This window comes from Leucoraja erinacea, chromosome 3 (genome assembly GCF_028641065.1).
Source record: "Leucoraja erinacea ecotype New England chromosome 3, Leri_hhj_1, whole genome shotgun sequence".
NCBI classification, from domain to species: domain Eukaryota; kingdom Metazoa; phylum Chordata; class Chondrichthyes; order Rajiformes; family Rajidae; genus Leucoraja; species Leucoraja erinaceus.
In genome coordinates, this window is record NC_073379.1 from 65,375,395 (window position 1) to 65,398,244 (window position 22,850).

The following is a 22,850-nucleotide window of genomic DNA, read 5'->3' on the forward strand; positions in this document are numbered from 1 at the left end:
GCCAGAGGTTGTGGTGGAAGCAGAGAAAATTGTGTGGGGTTTAAGAGGAAAATGGATATGCAAGGAATGGAAAGATATGCAGGCAAAGGAATTTAATTTGGTATTGTAGGTAGACAAAAAAAGCTGGAGAAACTCAGTGGGCGAGGCAGCATCTATGGAGCGAAGGACCATAGTTCAGCGCATACATTGTGGGACAAAGGACTGTTCCTTAGTGGTACTATTCTGTTTTAGGTTCTCAATGTGACCAACCGAGGACGTATTCAAGAAAATTAACCTGACTACACAGGGCATTGGAATGATGGATAATCATAATCGGTGAACAATTTCTCCTTTGTTGGATATGACCAGAATCATTAATTGATTTCTAAAACATAAATCTGATTAATTTGTTTAATTTCAAATTAACATCATAAAATAAGGGTCCAAACCAATTCCCCCAGACAGATCATTTAAATTAATTTGAAGATCTGATATATCAAAGAATATGATATTCAGGAAATATTGAAATTTGTCAATTGTAGACATTGCAGAATAACGGTCTGATGGTGGTGTAATCTTTAAATACTGTATACATCAGTGCTAGACAAGAGTAGTTTAATTATTTCCATCATGAGACATTTCAATTAAATTATTTGAGAAGGAAAGCAGCACCACGCTGTTGTAGAAGGGGCTTGAATGAAATATTTGTTTTATCAGGTCTAGAATCCTACAAGTTTTGTTACTGAACAACAAGTGAAATTTTCTGCCTTACCAATGCAGACAGTTCTGCTTGAATCCAGTTTGCTACCAGTGGAGCACTCACAGGAGAATGAACCTGCCGTATTCCTACATTCTCCGTTAACACAAGGACTGTTCTCACATTCATTCACATCTGGGGAAATAGAATAGCCATTTTAAATAAGGTTACCAATTGATAGCATCAGGTAGGCAACACACACACAAAAAAGATAAATGTTAATTAAAAATAGCTCTCAGAATTACTTCTACAAACAATAAAGGGAAATTTATTGTAAAGCAAAGCTCAACTCTATCTAAGCTAGTTAATTTTCAAATGGGATTGTGCTTTAAGTGAAAACAAATGGTCTATCATTGTAACCAGAGGAGGTCTTACTCTATACTTTCTGACATGAGATCCGAGCCCTTAAACACTGTGGTAGTTCATGATCTACTTCGCATTTTATGTTGTGTCTTAGCTAAATTCATCTGAAAACTGTGTAAGCAATAATTATGATTATCATCAATTCTGACAGATGTTAGACTGTCTATCCTTGTAAGCCATAAATCTGATCTCATTCTAGAGGGAATAAGTTTGAAAAAAATGAAATTTGCAAGTCAATAATTACTGGGGTTTTTTAGTTATGCTGAAAACCTGTCCAATGAGCATAAATGTGACCATTTTTTAATTGCCCTAATTGTCCACACACTGGGAATATAGGACAAATAGGTTCACTGATTAAACTTCAAGTGTAGGTAAATGAGTTTCAGTGTCTAGCTTCTCATATTCAGCAGTCAACATTTCCGAGAGAAGTTGCAGCTGGAGAAAATGTGTAATGACATGATGGCATAATCAAGAGAATTTCCACCTTGAAAAGAATGGAAAACCGAGACAGTCTTGCAACTTTGAGATTGTGGAACAAAGACGATTCAAACAAAAAGCATAACCAAAGAGAGATTTTGAGAGGTTATTAGCACTACTGTCTCAGCATGCTCTGGGACTTTTATCAAAGGATTAAGATAACTAAGAAAAATACAAATGGCTTTAGTTCCTGTTGGAATCCTCAAAAACAAACGTAAACATCATTTACCATTCAAGTGTACCAAATCTCAGAACCACAGCAAGATTGAGGTTTCTAAGTTTCCTCAGGCAGGCATGTCTTATGACTATATATATCTGTTTCAAATTAGGAATTCACTTTGTGGTTTTAGTGTTTGCATAAGCCCTCTTGTTACAAGTGTGGGTTACATTAGAGAAACAAAGGAAAGTACCTTTTGGTTTACCACTTACAAAATGCTGGATAACCTGGAAATAGACATTAAGGGAAACCTGTTTTACATCAGCCCTGTTATGCCATTTGGGAGAATTTTTACTGTCCGGGCTAAAATGCTGTAAACCACAGCATCCTGATTCAGCTCCAGTGAGTCAACCACATGGGAAACAAGGTTTTGAGGAGATTGAGAAAATTCTTAAGAAAACAAACAGCATCTGTCAGTTACAACAATATTCTATTCAGTATTTTGAGTGTAGGTCCAGTCTATAACATCCGCTTCTCCAGAAGTTGATTAACTTTTGAGCTGTAGTTTAACATGAAGCGTCACTCTCCAAAACAACTTTCAGCAAGCATTTAACCATGCCTCACTTGCCAGCCCTGTGGCGGCGGCAGCGGCAGCAGGAGCCAGGAATGCCAGCCAGGTACTTAGGATCCATTTATATGGAGAAAGATAGAAAAATATATATATACTTGGCTCACACTATTGCTGATGTATGTGAAGGAAGATTGCATAAACAGGGTTGTCTCCTGATGTGGGGCGATATTGTCCACTACCGTTCACTCTAATGCCCATTTTTATGTATTAAAATTAGCTCAGAATCTTGGCAGGCTAAATGAAATGAGAGATTGTGAGATATAGCACAGGAACAGGTCCTTCAGCCCATGATGTCTGTGCCAACCAAGATGCCAAATTAATGCCTGCAGATGATCCATATCTTCACCCACCCCCTTCCCTGCACATATGTGTGCCTGTTTAAATGGTTCTCAAATGTCGCTCTCGTATTTGCTTCTACCATTTCCTCAGGCAGCATGTTCCAGGTACCTATCACTATATAAAAATTTGTCTCTCGCTTTTAAAAAAAATGTACCCCCTCTCTCCCTAAAGTTATGCGCGCTAGTATTAGACATTTCCATCCTGGGAAAAAGACTGACTATTTATCCAATCTATGCCTCTCATAATTTTATAATTTTTTAATCAAATCTTCCCTCCCGACCTCCAATGCTCCCCAGAAATTTCTAATTTTGAGTGCATCCTTTGCAGAATACCAGGTGCAATTTCTTGAAACAATGTTCAATCGGAATCTGAAAGCAATATGCTGACTGAATGTGCATCCACCTAGTGAAACTGAGGAGCTTAGACTGGCTGAAAGCAGCTAATTCACCCTATAGCAAGGATGGAATATGAACCCATTATGGTCTGAAAGGGCAACGCTGGAAACCAGGTGTTGCAGTTAAACAACAAGCCATTAATGAGTATGTCCTCACTGTACAGTTTTACTGCAATTAAAAACTTGAGAGGGACATTTTAATGTTTAATGATTGGCTTCTCTGTGAGAATGGAGAACAGTTTGACAATGATGGAAAAATTACATTTATCATCTCAAATATTATGTTTGCAAACAAATTGACAATTACATGACTAAACTGCAAAAGTACTAATGCAACACTGATAGTGACGTCACTGAGAAATCATCAAATCTATCTGTCAGGCTTGATTGCTGACTGGCGTGACTTTCCTCACTGCCTATGATTAAGAGCAGTTATGGTCAATTTCTGCTGCTTTTTATTCCCTTTTGTCATTTGTATGACCAGTGGAAAAGACACAATCAACAAAAGTCTAGTAGAGGAATGAGAACACGTATTAAGATTGGTCTGTTGCCTGTTAGCATTGTTTCTGCCTGTAGTATTTGAAGTGCCCAAAACAAAATCTTGTTTGGAAAAAAAATTAACCAAAAACATGGAATTTGAGTTTTCAAATACTTCATTTGATATTTTGAAATGCCTGCTGATACTGCAATACAAGAAGCATCTTTGTAATTTGTGCAGATATTCCATATAAAGAATATGCTTGATATTTTGTCATGCTGAATGACTATAAATATTACATTTGTTTGTTTGACTGGGCGCATTCACCTTCACATGTTTCGGAGTCTGGTTTGAAGAGGTAACCTTTTGGGCAACTGCAGGTGTAGCCACCAGGTGTGTTGCGGCAAAGCCCATTATCACACAGGAGCCTGTTATCTGCGCATTCGTCAATGTCTAGAAGACAAGAGCAATTTAAAAAATAACATCACAGTGAGAGGAGGTATTCTCATAAGAATTAGAGAATTTCATAACAGAATTATTACTCACAAATGCATATAAAGGTTATTTACTCTCCTATTTGGCTTGGCTACTATTAGTAGCATTACTTTTTTTAATCACACCAAATTTCTGCATCGGTCAGTAGTTTATGTATTATTTAACAATAGCGGTTACACTGAGAACCATACATAATTGCTTGCTGCTCACTGTGATGTGCTATAATCATGCTACAATTTGAAGCTTGAGTAATATATTCTAAAGAGAAATAAAGTTAATAGAAGATTTAATCCTTTTCAGGGTATAATGCTCAGATGCCAAAACCAATTATTCCACTAATTGTACTATCATGATTGCCAAGTTATATGACACCATGTACAATATGAAACAGATAACTTGTTTCCAAGAATATTATGAAAGCCATGATATAAAATTACTCACAGAAGTACATGATATAAAATGACTGTCACATCATGTACATGGTATAAAATGACTCACAGAACATCCCCTTTGGTAGTTTCTATAACCATGGCATCAATGTTACACTGAATACAAAAATAACACTCCCACTACATACCACAGATAAACTTCAATCAAGAAAAAAATGTCAAGAAAGGAATGTCATTAATTTTCCAGTAGAATGTGACTAATGACCTTTTTACTGAACCAAAAATCCCTGGACATTGATTTGAGAGAGTATGAGTCACTGCCAGTCTGAACTGCCATTGAGATGGATTATTCTACTTTATTGGAATGTTTAAATTGAATAATCAGAAAGGAGAACAGCAGTTTGCATAGAGAAAGCATCCTTAATAAAATACATTGCTCCAAGCACTTTCAAGGAATTGCCATCTAGCAGTCAAATAAACAATTGTATCACCAATTTCCACAAGGAGAAACATAGGCAGCAAAGTAATAACAGCAACATCAGCACTAAGGAATACAAAACAAGCTTTTTATGGGCATGATAATGATTTAAAAAAATGAATAATATCACAGTGTGATCTTCAAACAGAAGAATCAGATTGCTGTTTTAAAAAAAATAAAAAATTCTACCTATATTTTACTATTTATTTTCAGAAAATGACAGCCCTTTATCATTCATAGCCAAAGTCACTGGATTTGGAAGAAGACTGGTATAACACATCTCACAAAATATTGGAGTTCTTTCAGTGACTTAAGTCATGGGATATGCCTGTGAAAGGGTTAAACCGAGAGGAAACCTGCAAGTCTCTGATTAAAAAGCCAACAAAATACCCTGTACCCTTGTAATCATGTAGTAGACATTACAGCATGCTGGCTATTTTCACATTGGCAGCTGCCTCACTGTGCAGTGCATTAAACAAATACAAAAAGAAAGGCAAAGTTTGAGAAACATTTGAAGAAACAACATTTCTTACAAATGTGAGTGGAAATGAGTTTTTTTTTTGCCAAAAGCACAAATGATCTTTGGCTCACAAGACTCCATGGTAAACAGATGTAGAATTCCTTTGAGTTGAACATGCACAGGGGAAGAAAAGTCTTTCAGTAATGCTTCCCTTACCTCATTACATAGAAATGTGCTATCAAAAATAACTCCAGTTAAATTACTAAAGGTGACCTTTCTTCTCATAAACAAGATGTGAAGTTTTCTGAATTTAAATCTGTAAATAATATTTAATGACTGTGTTATTCCTTTTGTCTATCAGAACTTGTGGTCACCCTATCCTAGCATCTTCTAAGCTAAAAGAATAAACTTCCAGCAGCTCAAAGACAACTCTGGGAATACACAATTCATAAGGACCACCCAGCATTCAACTATGGTACAACAGCCCTGCTGGTAGCTCAGCTGAATATGTACCAATTTATGTCTGGTCTAAGATGCTCTGATAGCGTATTCATTTTAAGACTTGGATAAAAATCTTTTTCAGTGTTATCAAATTTTAAATACACTCAAAAAAACTCACACCATTTCATTTGGTATTTTGGCATCACTGGCAGCCAGCATTCAGTGAGTTCCCTATTCTAGAAAGTGACAGTGTGGTTACTGAGAGTTTAACAGGAGAAGCAAGCTAATAATACAGTAAGATGACTGGTTGGTGAAGGAGGTGTGAATATGATTTTTTTTTTTAAAACTTCAACATGTAATCAGCTCATCAAATTTATCAGATTTGTAAGGTGAGTTCTGGTTCATTTTCATCTTCACTAACCTATAAAAAAAATGTGAACAAAGGAACTAAGTTACAATTGGAATAAATATATTTCTTAGTCTTCAGTAAATGTCATTCGTTTAGTTTTGGTGCTCAAACACTGCTTTGAGAAATCAGTTTTTTTTTTAAAGGAAGCAGAAAGCAAAGTGAAAATGTGAAATTTGCTATATCACTCAAAAATAAACATCCATTGTCATACTTACCCACACAATTCTTTCCACTAATGTCTGACTCATAACCAATGTTACAGATACAGCGGTAGCTGGCCCGAAGATTTTCACATATTCCATTGGGGCAGATATCCGGGTCCAGAGCACATTCATTAATGTCTATTCATCAAACAAAAAAGCACAAATAAATGTTCCTTACTAAGGTAATAGATTTTTGTTTAAATGTGTTCAGAGAATTTTAATTATGATAAGGTGATATGGGTTTCTAAACATGAACCACAAGATTAATTTGAATATCTGGTGTTCCTGTGAAAACCCTTATATCTGAAGGCTGTGCATTTAGAGAATCAAAAGTCCAGGAACTTAAATTTCCTGTTCATTATTTCTACAATTTACTGATATGAATCGTATTAATTATTCTACATGCACATGCCTACTACAATGATTGTCCCCCAATGAAAGTTTAAAAAAAAAACTACAGCTATTGTGAATCTAAAATGAAAACAGAGGAACACTGAAACATTCAACAAGTCAGGCAGCTTCTGTGGAAAGCCAAAGCTGATAATTTGGCCTTGATGTACTGTTGTACACGACATCTAGTGCCACTGAATTCCCATGAAATTTGAGGCAACACTGCATTTGTGAAAATCAGCTTTAAAGTTTGTTTTGAGTAGTAAAGCTCTTACAATGAAAGGTAAACGAGTTGACAAATATTTTAAGAACCACAACTTCCATAACCTTTCATGCTGGCCAGCCCACAGTATAAATTGGAGTGATATTAATATCCCAAAGTCAATGGGACCACAGCCTTCGACGGCAGGCACTTTGATGCTGTCAGCATGCAACACAGTTATCACAAAACCTTTGCATCAATATTTTCACTGTGTGCAGCCCAGTAGCTCAGCATGTTACTGTACAAGCACAATGTTCAATTAAATGGTAAGTTGATTGAATTATTGGCCACCATTGGACCCACATGGTAGGAATTGGTAAAAAGCACAGAATGTTTCCACAGTCACTGAACCTAATTATAGAGCCTGCATTCAGTTTCAGTTCAAATTTGCTAACTCTGCATGACCTGAAGATGGAGCCTCGGGCCTTTAGATCTGTATGGTAGTAACAGAGCACATGTTTGCATTGCCACTAAGTTTGTGAAGACCTTAGTATTTTGAAATAGGGTACTAATTCACAATTTGTAGAATTTACAAACACATGATAAGAAATAATTGCAGCACCTTGTTTGGGGAGTCTGCACTTAACATCGCACTATTCCTTGCTGGTCTCCTCCTCCCCTTCCTCAGTCTCTACTGATCCCCCACTTGTAAACAAGGGGTTTCGGCCCGAAACGTTGCCTAAAGATGCTGCTGCACCCGCTGAGTTTCTCCAAACATAAGAAATAATGCACTTAACTGTATTGTCAAACACTCTACAGATCCACTTGTAAACAGGTGCCCCCGTAAAATGTGCACCAAACAGTACACATCGTCCAGTGTCCAGTATAATACAAAATAAAGTATTTTTTTGCAATCTTTGTTCATGCAAATTGCTTGAAGCATAACAGATAAGACTCAGGCAGGAATGAGATTCTGAGGGAGGGGTTTGTGCGCCAGGACACTGTCTATAATCATTTGTCCCAGGGCGGGGCAGGTTGTTTGTGGGGGTGGTGGGTGCGGGAAATTCAATTTATTTAGGGTGAACTTATTGAAGTGTACAAGATCATGAGGTGCATGGATAAGGTGAACATTTACAGTTTTTCCCGCCAAGGTAGAGGATTCAGAAACTGAAGGCCATAGACTTAAGATGAGAGGGGAAGGTTTAAGAGGGCCCTCAGGAGCAGCTTTTTTCACTCAGAGGATAGTATGTATCTGGAAAGAGCTGCCAGAGGAAGCTATGGAACGGCATACAATTACTCCTTGTAAAAGACATTTGGATCGATATATGCACAGGAAGAGTTTAGAGGGTTACGGCCAGACAACTAGAACTAGCCCAAAATGCCAACTTGGTCAGCATGGATTAGGTGGGCCTGTTTCCTTCTGTGCAGCTCTATGACTCTATCTGTGCAAGATCTAAGGTGCAGGAATCCACATGGGGTCCAGCAACACGGCTGGGTTGGATTCTTGTACCTTGAGGATTGATTTGGGCTTCCAAATCAGCCCATTTAATGAAGCATCAACTTTTAGCTGTTACATAATTAAACAATTATGGTTCCATTTGGAAACCTCAGCTTTAGCAACGGGATAGAAGTTCCACTGACCAACAATGAATATCAGGGAAAGGGAATATTTCTTATGTTGACTAAAAAGATAGACAACTTCTCTTTGGGATGAACATGACAACATGAGGTGTCCAAATTCAGAAACAACAATTGAAAAGAAAACAGGATGGGGAATTACAAAGATGGAGATAAAAGAGAACAGGAATTGATTCCAATTTGATACACGAATGGTTCCTAATGTACCTCTTCCATCTGCAGTGATACCAATTCCGCTGCTGCACAGGGCTTGGAATTCAGCTATAAAAAACAAACAAGGATTTGGTTAATAATCCTTGATTTAAACAACTACTACACAAATTGACAACTCCCCTCACTTGATAGCAATATTTGAGAGACAAAAGGCTTTTCAAAGATGGCCACGCTGATAATAACTGCGAAACACAAGCATAAAATGCTACTGTAAACTAAACCAAATGTACATGGTGACCCCACTTACCTGGTTAACTAAAATGTTGGACAAAGGAGCACTTACACTGCTCAAATATACTTTATTACTACTCACTACTTAACTTAAACATTTCCACAACTTTGTACAATTTAGCAACTACCACTCCCCCCCCTGCAGGAACTATACATCAGGAGGTGCAACTCCAGAGCCAATAAAATCATGGGAGACCCCTTCCACCCCTGCAATGGACTGTTCCAGCTGCTACGGTCAGGCAAACGCCTCCGTTGCCATTCTGTGAGAATGGAGAGGTTGAGAAGGAGTTTCTTCCCAGAGGCCATTAGGACTATAAACTCCTATCTCACCAGGGACTAACTTTACTGTACCACTCTACCGCTTTTTTTTTAAAATTGCTGTTTTTTTTTCCCTTTTTCCTTCTGCCCACAATGTTTAATATGTAAAATAATATGTGATTCTGTTCCATTCTGTTGTAGTTTGTTTGGTTGTTTGTTTGTTTGTATTTTTGCACAAAGTCCGCGAGTATTGCCACTTTTCATTTCACTGCACATCTCGTATGTGTATGTGACGAATAAACTTGACTTGACTTGATCACAGGGATGATGTCCCAGATGTTACCCAATCTAGAAACTGGCCATGTTCACTCTGAGGGTAACTGCTCATCTCTGAGAGCTAGTTTCAGTGTCCTCTTCTTGGTGATAATTTGGTCTTGGGTTATGTCTGCTTATGTCTCCCATGTCCTTTTAGTTTTTTTAATTTAGTTTAGTTTAGAGATACAGCGCGGAAACAGGCCTTTGGTCCTCTGAGTCCGCACCAACCAGCAATCCCCACATACTATACACACTAGGGGTAATTTACATTTATACCAAGCCAATTAACTTGCAAACCGGTACGTCTTTGGAGTGTGGGAGGAAACCAAAGATCTTGGAGAAAACCCACGCAGGTCACACAAATTGTGACCGATGGCTTGTTTACAAGCTGAATGACTCAGTAACCATTATGTGTCATTGTCTTTTAAATATGCAATAAATGGATAATACACAGAAAGAACCACAGTAAACAATAATCAATAAACAGACCCAGATGTATGAGTAACAATGATGGAGCTGCAATATGGACAAACAGTTATATTTATGCTAAATGAAAATGTGGAAATAACCATAAATCAGGGATTTTTTTAAATTTCAGAGACTATCAAAAGCATTGATATTATTGGGAATATTTGTTATGTCATAGAAACATAGAAATTAGGTGCAGGAGTAGGCCATTCGGCCCTTCGAGCCTGCACCGCCATTCAATATGATCATGGCTGATCATCCAACTCAGTATCTCGTACCTGCCTTCTCTCCATACCCCCTGATCCCCTTAGCCACAAGGGCCACATCTAACTCCCTCTTAAATATAGCCAATGAACTGGCCTCAACTACCCTCTGTGGCAGAGAATTCCAGAGATTCACCACTCTCTGCGTGAAAAAAGTTCTTCTCATCTCGGTTTTAAAGGATTTCCCCCTTATCCTTAAGCTGCGACCCCTTGTCCTGGACTTCCCCAACATCGGGAACAATCTTCCTGCATCTAGCCTGTCCAACCCCTTAAGAATTTTGTAAGTTTCTATAAGACTATGTCACAAGTCAAGTCAGATTTATTCGTCACATGCACATAAAGTGCAGTGAAATGAATTTGCCAGCAGCGATACAATAAAAAAAACACACAATACACAGTAAAAATTTAACACAAACATCCACCACAGCATTCATCCTCCATTCCCCCCCCGCGGTCGGGACCACAACCCTCCGCAGTTGCTGCTGCAGGCGGCCAGATGTGCAGACAAGGTAAGTCCTGAATCGGGACTTACCTTAGAAGTCTTTTCTAAGAATTTACAGAACTATGTAACATTATTGACAACCTTCATTCTGTCTTTAACCTAACATGAGCACTGTATCCTTACATGGAGCTAGAATACATAATAAAACTGCACCAGTGACTATCTTGGCCTTATTCGGGTTATGACACCTGACATGACACCCCGGCATATAAACAAACTCACATAATATTTTTAAATTAAAAAAATCAGACGTATATACATTTGCTTATTGCTATGAATGGCAGAATTAGTTTCTTGTCTCTCTCCACTGTTAGTAACTGTTCTTCCTTATTACTCTTACGCACTATTGATGCCTGTCATTATGACAATGTTGGCATTTGCTTATCATATCGGTATCTTATCGTGATTTTTGTGCACTTTCCGACCTAGACAAAACGAGACATGGACTTCTGTAAAAACAGAAACTGTTCATTATCCAGGAATGGTCCCTAGGTTTGCAGTATTGCCATAATCTTTACAGAAGCTCTTTAGTTGAACAGGCTCAGGGCCACTTCTGGCTGTGAAAGGAACTCTATGTGGGCAGTTTATCAAGAATTAGTAGGGGATACCTTGATTAAGTTAATCAAGTAATAAACCAGCCTGTAGCATTCCCCTTGCACGGTATGTTTTAATGGATCCGTCAGGAAAAGGTGCACTCTTAAACGCAGGACTAATATAGCTATTTCCTAAAATAACCTTGAACAAGCTTTATTAATTAATGAAGATGAAGGGAAAAAAAATGGAATATTTAGGGTGAATATTTACAGATATGCCTTGGTGACAAGAGATTGGGCCATGAGCATTGGTAAATAATCTGCAAAGATTTCAGGAGCCATTTAATGGAAAAATAAATTACAATCCACACTTCAATGTTATATTATCATCTCTGGTTAATCTAGTAAAAACGTTTAAAAGTTATTTATTAATATAACTGAGAACAAAATTTCTCTCCATAAAGTCATTATTTTCTGATTTCCAGGTTGCTTCAAGATTCAGAACAAACTAAAACTAAATGGAGGTTTTAAATATACATTGATTTGCATAGTGTGTTTATTCATACTCAACACAAAGAGAGTGCAATAAATATTTGTGTGGACTAAGGCAGTCCTTCCAACTTGGATTAGCATTCAAGGTTTCTATGTGCATCACCGAGTTGAGCTAATGGTGTAAGGTTAGCAGCACTTGGTGCTATCATGCCTGGAACCCAATGTTTAATATACTGTGACCATTGAAACGCTTTCTGAGTATATTCATAGATAGTGGAATTAGGCACTGGTGCAATATTTCCACCTTTATTTAAATCCCTGTTTTTTTGGTATCCTGCCAAAATGAAAAGATACCTGAGTTTTTCGCTGGGCAGGGCAGACAAGGCTCTCCAAATCCATTATCCAGACTTGCGCAGCAGCATTCTGATTTTGTCACTGCTCCAGAGAATGGGCGGATACACAGTCCTTTCTTAATTCCTCCATAACATGTGCTGCGCATGTGGGTATCTAAAACGATAAAAAAAAACACTATAAAGAGGCATTCAAAGACCTTGGATGCTCCTCATTATGTCTGGAATTCAAGTTAGAAACCTCTCCTTTTGAAGTTAAAAATGTTTATCAAAGCCCTGTTCAATGCACTAGTTGTCAAGACATAACTATGGCGCTGGAGACAGGGAGCATCCAAGTAGTGTCAAAAGGACAAATGAGAAGCTTCAAACACACAGCACTTGTGCAAACAATGTATCGGAAACACAAATACTTTCCTGCGCTATAATTCACTGTTCTCCCTCTGAACTGATAGTGAAAACATTGCTGAGCTTACAGTATTATTATAACTCCAGACTTCAACCGTTCCATAACTATTGATCACTTAAACAGAGTTGGCACTTGGTTCTATTTTATTCTTATTTTTTTTTAGAAAAGATTGAGATCACGATATCTTTGAGGAACAGTGGAAAACGTTCATACTGATGGAAATACATGCAGAGAACCCTAGATCTCGCTGGCATTTTAAAAAATATACTGAAAACAAGCTGTGAATATTAACGGATTTATTTTTAAAGTTTGTGTAAAACATTACAGGTTAAACAGAACGAGTCAAAACAAGCCTTTAACAAATTCCCAAAGAGTAAAACAGGAGAATGTTAAACCACATATGACAGATACTGAAGTCTCCCATGGGAGTCTGACCTTTTGCAGCCATTAGACATCTGGTTCAACTTTTACAGCTCCAAGAAACACGTTGGGGAAAATTAAGACATCCTCCAAATATTGCTACAACCCATTAAGCGTTACAATTCCAGTAACTCCTCGCACTTCATACGCTGTGCTTGTTTTCTGGCCTCACATTGTCAAGCCAGAAGTTCAAGATTCAAGTGAGTTTATTGTCATGTGTCCCTGATAGGACAATGAAATTCTTGCTTTGCTTCAGCACAACAGAACATAGTGGGCATGACTACAGAACAGATCAGTGTGTCCATATACCATTGTATAAATATATGCACACATGAATAATTAAACTGATAAAGTGCAATTAACAGATAATGGGTTATTAATAACCAAAGTTTTGTCTGAGCCAAGTTTAATAACCTGATGGCTGTGGGGAAGTAGCTATTCCTGAACCTGGTCGTTGCAGTCTTCAGGCTCCTGTACCTTCTACCTGAAGGTAGCGGGGATTTGAGTTTGTGGCCAGGATGATGTGGGTCCTTGATGATGTTGCCAGCCTTTTTGAGGCAGCGACTGCGATAGATCCCCTCACTGGAAGGGAGGTCAGAGCCGATGATGGACTGGGCAGTGTTTACTACGTTTTGTACTCTTTTCCTCTCCAGGGCGCTCAAGTTGCCGAACCAAGCCTGTGCATCTGTAGAAGTTAGAGAGAGTCCTCCTTGACAAACCGACTCTCCATAATCTTCTCAGGAAGTAGAGGCGCTGATGTGCTTTCTTTATAATAGCATTGGTGTTCTCGGACCAGGAGAGATCTTCAGAGATGTGCACGTCCAGGAATTGAAGCTCTTGACCCTTTCAACCATCAACCCATTGATATAAATGGGGCTGTGGGTCCCCATCCTACTTCTTCCAAAGTCCACAATCAGTTCCTTGGTTTTGCTGGTGTTGAGGGCCAGGTTATTGTGCTGGCACCATATGGACAGTTGCTCGATCTCTCTTCTATACTCGACATCCCCATCAGTGATACATCCCACAACAGTGGCGTCGTCAGCGAACTTGATGATGGAGTTCGCACTATGACCGGCTACGCAGTCATGAGTATAGAGTGAGTACAGCAGGGGGCTGAGCACACAGCCTTGAGGTGCTCCCGTGCTGATTGTTATCGAGGCTGACACATTTCCACCAATACGAACAGACTGTGGTCTGTGAATGAGGAAGTCGAGGATTGAATTTCAGAGGGATGCGCAGAGACCCAGTTCTGAGAGTTTGGTAACCAGTTTGGAGGGGATGATTGTGTTAAATGCCGAGCTGTAATCAATGAATAACAGCCTGACATATGAGTTTTTGTTGTCCAAGTGGTCCAGAGCGGAGTGGAGGGCCAGCGAGATCGCATCCACCGTTGATCTGTTGTGGCTGTAAGCGAACTGCAGTGGGTCCAGGTTTTTGTCGAGGTACGAGTCGATTTGCGCCATGATCAACCTCTCAAAGCACTTCATCACCACCGGCGTTAGTGCCACTGGTCGATAGTCGTTGAGGCACGTCACCATGTTCCTCTTGGGCACTGGTATAATTGATGCCCTTTCAAAGCAGGTGGGGACCTCAGACCTCAGAAGTGAGAGGTTGAAAATGTCCGTAAAAACTCCAGCCAGTTGGTCCGCACATGTTTTTAGAAAACGACCTGGGTATACCATCAGGTCCAGGCACTTTTCGGGGGTTCACCCCTCTGAAGGATTTCCTGACATCGGCCTCTGGTACTGTGACTGAAATACCATCACAGCGAATGGGGGCTCGGGAAGGCACATCAGTATTCTCCCTAGGGCTCATCAGGGAGTGATGTTTCGCCAACATTAGAGCTGCCTCCTGGTTTCTCCTTGTAGGAGATGATTGCATTCAGGCCCTGCCACAGCTGCCGAACATCTGTCTCATCCTCCAGTTTGGAGCAGAAGTCCCTTTTGGCCTTTTTGATGGCCTTACCAAGGTCGTATCTGGACTTCATGTAGGCCACTGTATCATCAGACATGAATGCCCGATGTCTGGTCTTCAGAAGAGTGTGGATCACAAAGTTCATCCAAGGTTTCTGATTGGGAAACACTCGGAAGGTTTTTGTAGGGATGCAGTCCTCCACACATTTCTTAATGAAGCCTGTAACAACTGTGGCGTATTCGTTCAAGTCAGTTGCTGAGTCCTTGAACATTGAACAGTCTACAAACTCCATCCAGTCCAGTAGTTGTTCCTCCGCCCACCCCGACCAGCTCTGTACTGGGGGTGTGCTCTTCAATTGCTGCCTGTAGGCAGGAAGAAACAGCACTGCGGTATGGTTGGATTTACTGAAGTGTGGGCGAGGGATAGAGCGATAGGCATTCTTGATGGTGGTGTAGCAGTGGTCGAGGGTGTTGGGTCCTCTGGTGCAGCAGGAGACATGTTGGTGGAAGTTCGGGAATGATTTCTTGAGGTTTGCCTTATTGAAGTCCCCAGCAATGGTGGTAAACGCCTCGGGGTAAGATGTCTGGTGTTTGTTGACCACGGCGTGCAGCTCCTCCAGTGCCAGACGGACGTCTGCCTGGGGTGGGATGTAGACCGCGGTCAGGATAACGGAGGTGAATTCCCTTGGGAGGTAGAAGGGACGGCACTTCACCGCCAGATGTTCGAGGTGTGGAGAGCAGGAGTTGGACAGGACGGCCACGTCTGAGCACCACGCAGAGTTGACCATGAGGCAGACGCCCCCTCCTTTCCCTTTCCCAGATACCAGTGTAAGATCCATACGGTGGATGAAGAACCATTCAGGCTGGACCGCTGAGTCTGGGGAGCTGGGGGTGAGCCATGTCTCTGTAAAACAGAACACTGAGCATTCCCTCAGCTCCCTTTGATAAAGCAGCCTTGCCCTTAAGTCCTCCACTTTGTTTTCAAGGGACTGTACATTGGCCAGTAGGATAGTAGGGAGAGGTACCGTACCTGTGTTCCTCCGTCTGTTCGGGAGTTTTACAGCCAGCGTGGGAAAGTTTAAAGTCCGGGGCTCCAGCAGCTGCGGGAGATCGCAAAATTGCCAGCCCCTTCAGGTGCCCAAGCAGCTTGTCCGAAACGGCACCGATAACTGCCGTTTCCCTGATCCAGTTGAGTTGATAGAAGTTGTAGGTGAACCTTTTCTGTTCTGGTGCTCCGCAAAAGTCGCCGTAGGCAGGCGCCATCTTGAGCTAGAAGTGGAGAGAGAAGTTCCTTGCACTAGTTAACTTTAGTGCTCTACCTCACACAGCAGACTATAAAAAATGTAATATCAAAGGGGAGTTTTATGTGGCATTGTGGGAAATTAGAGAAGCCAAATTACTTCCCAAAAAGGGAGAATTTGCATTTCACCCATATTTGGCTCAGTAAATTCATGGATATGTTTTGCTCTTAAGGCAAAAAGAGACCATGCAAAAAATTGATAAATTGGTGAAATGTACCTTTGGTGAAATTTACCTCAAAACAAAACTGGGATAATTCACCTCCCTCGCCTGCCCATGTTGATGCCCATAACATGTGGTTCAGAACAGCACCTCCCCACAGAATTGAAGCATCTGCATCATTGCTGCCAAGTCTAAAGGAAAGTAGGTCAGAACCTTAAAAAGAGGCATCTCTATGGAAGAGAATAGGCATAAGCTATTGGCACCTACCCTGCAGAGTCCTAGTTCATTAAACCAGTCTTGCTGTTGGAGACTAAGCGCACACGGACATGCACCCATCATACTTTAAAGGGGGCATCTCCGTCATTGCCGTCATTGTTCATTCAAGCAGACATAATGAGAAAGCATAAAACTGCTGTCCGATGGGGACACCACAATAATGTCTGCCTGTGCATTTTTTCCGTAATTTGCTCCTCCCGAGAACCTCCGTCATTTCAGTAACCCCGACCCGACCAGTTATGCCTCTCGCAGCGTTGCGGGGGAACAGTTTAGGTGTTGTTAAATGTTTTAAATGTTTTTTATCACTTCCTTTTTAAACGGCACATGCCTTGTACTTTTTAAACGGCACATACTGCAGATGCTGATTAAACCGAAGACAGACACAAAAGGCTGGAGTAAATCAGCGGATCAGGCTGCATCTCTGATGAGGAATACGTGATAATAGGAGGAAATAGGTGATATTTCGGGTCGACTTTTTCAACAGCTGCCATGAGGGGAGAAGCGCCGGCACCAAGAGCGAGCGAAAGCGTGGACAGACGGACGAAAGCAACGTTCATAGAGCGGCGTTGGTAGACATTTCGGGTCGAGACCCTTCTTCAGACTGATAGTCAAGGGAAAGGGAAACGGGAGATATCGGCATATCTTCCATTCACTTGTCCTTAGTACCGTCCATAGCTCTTGCTCCTCTTTCCCCTGAGTCAGTCAGAAGAGGGGTCTCGACCCGAAATGTCACCTACAAAGATCTTTGGTCACCTATTCCGACCTATGATCGTTGCTTTTGTCCGTTCTGTCCGCGCGTTCGCTCGCTCTTAGTGCCGGCGTTTCTCCCCTCAGACTCCGCCAAACAAACACACACACACACACACACAGCATGTCCGGCAGATCGCTGCGGGCCGAGAGAGAGAAGAGAGGTAGAGGGGGAAGAAAGGGGTAGATGGGGAGGGGGGTGTGAGGGGGAATGGAGAAGGGGGAGGTGCCCTCACACTCCCGGGGCAGCTCTCCCGTCCCTCTAGTCACCGTGCTTCACTCACACAGCCCCGGCTCCCGCCCTCCCCCCTCTCTCCAGGAAGACGCGGTGAACAATACACGGAGGGACGGGCCGGGAGTTGCAGCAACGTTTACAAACCTCGGACTCAGCTCACGCCCGGACCCAGGCATCCGTTCCCGCCTCTGGACCTCTCCCTCCCTTCCCCTCTCCCTTCTCTTCTTCTCCCCTCAGACTCCGCCAAACAAACAAACAAACACACTCACACACACACACACACAGCATGTCCGGCAGATCCTTCCTCTCTCTTTTCCCTTCTCTCCCCTCCCTTTGCTGAAACCCTTCCTCAGACTGATAGAGGGGGACTCATAGGGCAGTCTGAGGAAGGGTTTCGGCCCAAAGCGTTACCTATTTCCTTCGCTCCATAGATGCTGCTGCACCCGCGGAGTTTCTCCAGCATTTTTGTGAATCCCTAGACCTAGTTCAGTGAGCGTCCACTGAGGGTCACCTGGAGAGGTGAATGCGGAACTTAGTTCCTACTCTCCCGGGCAATATACCCTCCCTTTTTTCCAGGACTGAAAATGTCCGATTTTCTGAGCTTTTCGGTTTCTGGAATTTTGGATAAAAGATTGTGCACCTGTATTTCTAAAAGTATTGTGTATTTTGATTAATTAACAAATGAGCATGAATGACATTCAGGAAATGCGAAGAATAACTGCATCCAGAAATGCTTAGTTCAGTTTGATAAAGGATAGGACTTTTGCAGGCTAAGTACAGATTTGTCCAATGTCTAAGCTCAGGAAGTTTGGTTATGGTGCTATTCCTAAAGTATGAATTAATATAATCCAGTGTGCTTGATTCCATCTGCCAACCTTGATTTTTCTATCACTCATACAAAATCATTGTTTCCAAGAATCTGGTGGCAAGACCCCTGAGATGTTCTTAAATATTTGATACCACATGTTGAATTACAAGATTTAGATTATAACATAATTTAAATCATATCTTGGGCACTAACTAATTTGTGACATGGTATGCAAATCTAATATGATTATATAGCAGTACAGAACAAAACTAACATGCAATTTAGTTTTCATTATTGATTTAGAATGCAAGTTAAATGGCCAGTCTTGAGTTTTCTATTCATAACTAAAATGCAATGAAGGTAAGCGGACTATAAATAATTAATAGTTCATTTTGTTCGCTTTATCTGTGATGATAATCTACAAATAAGTAAATTATTCGGCATGCCAAAAGGTTCAATTATGCTTACATCAGACTGACGGAGCTTTTTAATTCAAACATTTGGATTTCTCTGATGTGTAGGTCTGATTGCATTCAAATAGTTTAAGCCTAAATTTAAAGGATTTCCCATTTCCAAAGCGATTTGAATTCCCAGAATATCTGAAACATGAATTCCGGCATCCCATGAAAGAATAAATAGAGAATGACAACCAGATGTGTTATAACTGTTCTTCCTCAGGTCTCTGTCTGGAATTATAAAGTATTTCTTACCGACACAAACCCGCCCATCTACACCAACAGCCAGGCCTGGGGGGCACTCACACCTGAAAGAGCCTTCAGTGTTGAGGCATCGGCCGTTCATACAGATTCCAGGTTTCTGGCATTCATCAATGTCTGAACAGAGAAATATGAAATGTCATCTAATTTACAATGTCATTATTTTAGCTGACACAACAATAACAGTATGGTAGCAGGTGTTCTATTCCTTACATTAAAAAAAGATTTCCTTCCTTAATCCCAGGATGTTCTATTCCCTTTTAGTTAAACAATAGTTTTCAAATAAAAGTCAGGCACATTTCGCTCTTACACTATTTGAAAAAAAAATGAATGCATAATCTATATACATGTAAATTGGAAGTGTGGCAGTATTCTTCAGATGTGCTCGATTTTTACCTTTGCCTTCCTGAGTGAAGTTTCTCAATAATATTCCAAACCTTTTTGTAATAGAGGCAAACCTACAATTTATTTATTGAGGATACACAAGGTAATAGTTTGCAATACTTAAGTATCTGTGTTTGTATTGTAAAAATGAGTTAATTGCATCATAGAAAGTTATGCATTGTCCATTTTGTTCCAATTACCTACATTAAAGTATGCTTTCTCTTAAATAGTGACAAACAACCATTCTAGTATTGAGATTTGAGTTCTAAGATTCTGGAGTTTCATTCTTACCACTTTTAATTGTAACTCAAATTATTTTTTTTCATTTTTTTCATTCTACTATGCCATTCACTTAAACTTTCTAACTTTGTTTTTTAATTTTTGATTTTTATAATTCATTGTAAACAGGACCTTTATTACAACTTGCTAGCATTATCTCATACAGTTTGCATAATGTTAAGCTTTATTATTATTAGTATATTTAAAAACTATCCTCACATTGACTCATTACTGTCACTTGCGAAACATATTTTGTATTTCCACATACAATGAATATTGTATTTCCACATACAATTGGATGACTTGAACTTGAACAATAGCGTCCATTCCACCATATCTCACCAGTAGCCATTGTGTAGCGATGTTACAAAATTTTGAGATTTAAAAAATCAAGTCTGCAATTTATCTCATCAAATAAAGCCTAAAAAGAAGTTTAATTTGACACCTAATTGACTTTCATATCTTCAGTATTTAAAAAGTTATGGCCATTTTCATATTCGGAAATTAGCATCTTGTTCCCTATTGCTTGTCCATTGACTTAACACAAAAGCTGTGATCAAGGACAGTCAAAAGCCCATAACTTTCTTAAAAACTAAGAGAACTGAAAGAAATGTTCAGTTATTATAGATTGAAGCATTCTGAAACAAATATGAAACAATCTTACTTAGATGACCTGAAATTAAAGCATACAAGTAGTTAGTTACCTAATTGTAGCTAATTACAAAATTCAATTACCAGATCTAAACATCTATCCATTTCTTAAGAAAATATTTTTAAATAGCATTCCAACTAACATTCACACAAGAATTCACAATATAACATGATTTTTAAATCTTATTGTCATGAATTTATAGGCCAAATGGAAGGAATTAATGTTTAATTCCCGTAAATTAATGGCCATTTAATTCATCTTGCGATCGATTGGAAAGTTGCATTTGCGGTGAATTTGAACCCCTTAACGGCAGGAAAAACACTGCTGGTTCGTATGGGGCCATAATCACATTTTCGCCAGGGAAATTTTGATTAAAGTCATCTGAAGAAACAAGTTTATATATTTAAAATAGACGACTTAACTTATGTTTTGTCCCCTACGTGAGTTCCGTCCCGTTGTCGGCGTTGAAAGTTGCTTTTTTATTTTACTCCAGCGATTAAATTGTCCCACGATTTTTTTTTTTAATTTCCAAGAACGCAAGTCGGAACGATTTTTCAGCATCAGCTAGCAGCCCGAGAAAATATATCTCGGACAGGCAGGAGAAAACGGCATTTTAATCCCGCCACCCCCCCTACCCCTCAAAGTCGCGCACACGGTCAGTGGCAGAACTGCAGCGCCGCTGAAGGTAATTATTGTAACATACCTACATTGAGAAAATTGTAAAGCTATGAATTTGTACCCCCTGGCATTGGTAGGACAAATCGGAAATGATCTTCTATTTTAAGTTGAAAATTCCTGTTTTGCTCTTTATCTGGACTTCTTTGCACCTTATTTCTTTTGTGATTACCTAATAATTGAAATCCATCCCCTGAATCATAAACAAATGTTTTTACTTAATTTTGCTTCTTACCAACACAATATCGTCCATTTGGTGCCAGCACAAAACCAGGCTTGCAAATGCACTTGAAACTCCCATCTTCATTGATGCACATGCCATTTAGACACATGTTGGTGGTGGCACACTCATCATGATCTAAAGAAAATGAAAAGCAATCATTAGTTCTCAATAGCATTTAATGATATCACAGTGATTATTTTGTTTAAACTTCCTTCTTACTGAATTGAAGGGCTGGATAAATTTCATACCTGTCCCTCAACTCAATATTGGCTGCATTTGGTATATTTTGAGCAGCAATACTCATTTGAATGGTGTCACTGACCTGGGTGGTAGTTAAATGATGGGAAGTGGTTCACTTAATTTCCTCATATTAATTAATTTTAGAAATGATTAATGCCACATGTATTGTAATGTAATTTCTAACAGTAATTTATTAAAAATAGCAATTTAAAAAAATTATTTATCATTGCTGTATCTGATAGGAAACAAGTATGCATTTTCATTAATATTACATTGAACTCTAAGTATAAAGCTGGGAATAAAAGTCTCTGAAAGCGTCATTAATTTGTAAGTGATCCGAAGTTAAGCATGCAAATTTTAGAAATATTCTGTCTCACTTTAGCACCTTTAAGTTGATTTGCAAGTAATTTGTCAGTTTTATCACCATATGTATAAAACATGGCTTTATTTTATAAAAGTATGTGTTCAATTGAGTGAGTAGTGAGAAGGTCAAATTTGGTTTTGAGTTCCAATCGTCTTTTATAAACAGTTGGATTTTGAGTCTGCGCATATTGCTTGTCAATTTCTCCAATTTGATGAGCCAGATCTAAATGCTCTTTATTGGATTTACGCTTCATTTGAGCAGTGTAAGATATGATCTGTCCCCTAAGGTAAGCCTTAAGGGCATCTCATACGATCAGGGTAGAGATTTCAGGGGATATATTAGTGGAAAGAAAAAAGGCTATCTCTCTTTCCATAAACTTTACAAACTTATCATCCGAGAGCAAAGTTGAATTGAATCGCCACTGCCTATTCTTTTGAGGGAGATCTGGAAGGGACAAGGCCAGAGCAAAGGGACATGGTCAGAAATGACAATACTCTCATAGTCACAGGAATGAACCAGGGGTACAAGTTGGTTATCAAGAAAGAAATAGTCAATTCTAGAATACGTATGATGAACATGTGAGAAAAATTAGTATTCCTTAACTTGTGGATGTAAAGAGCGCCACACATCACAAACACCGTAATGGGAGAGAAAGGCTTGGATGAAACAAGCTGATTTACTTACTGTACTGGGGTTAGTAGAGGATCGGTCTAAAAGAGGATCTAAACAACAATTGAAATCTCCAC

The 22,850-nt window shown here is 39.7% G+C and overlaps 1 protein-coding gene across 1 annotated transcript in view; it reads right to left on the reverse strand.

Moving 5' to 3' along the window:
- LOC129695673 (fibrillin-2-like) overlaps window positions 1-22,850 on the reverse strand; it is a 296,346-nt gene that overhangs the window by 119,692 nt on the left and 153,804 nt on the right. Inside the window, exons 14-20 of the mRNA XM_055632838.1 lie at window positions 21,513-21,635; window positions 19,282-19,404; window positions 12,310-12,462; window positions 8,888-8,941; window positions 6,463-6,588; window positions 3,903-4,028; window positions 752-871 (exon numbers count right to left, since the gene is read on the reverse strand). Coding sequence (XP_055488813.1) covers window positions 752-871; window positions 3,903-4,028; window positions 6,463-6,588; window positions 8,888-8,941; window positions 12,310-12,462; window positions 19,282-19,404; window positions 21,513-21,635 — 825 coding nt within the window. The remainder of the gene's footprint in view (window positions 1-751; window positions 872-3,902; window positions 4,029-6,462; window positions 6,589-8,887; window positions 8,942-12,309; window positions 12,463-19,281; window positions 19,405-21,512; window positions 21,636-22,850) is intronic.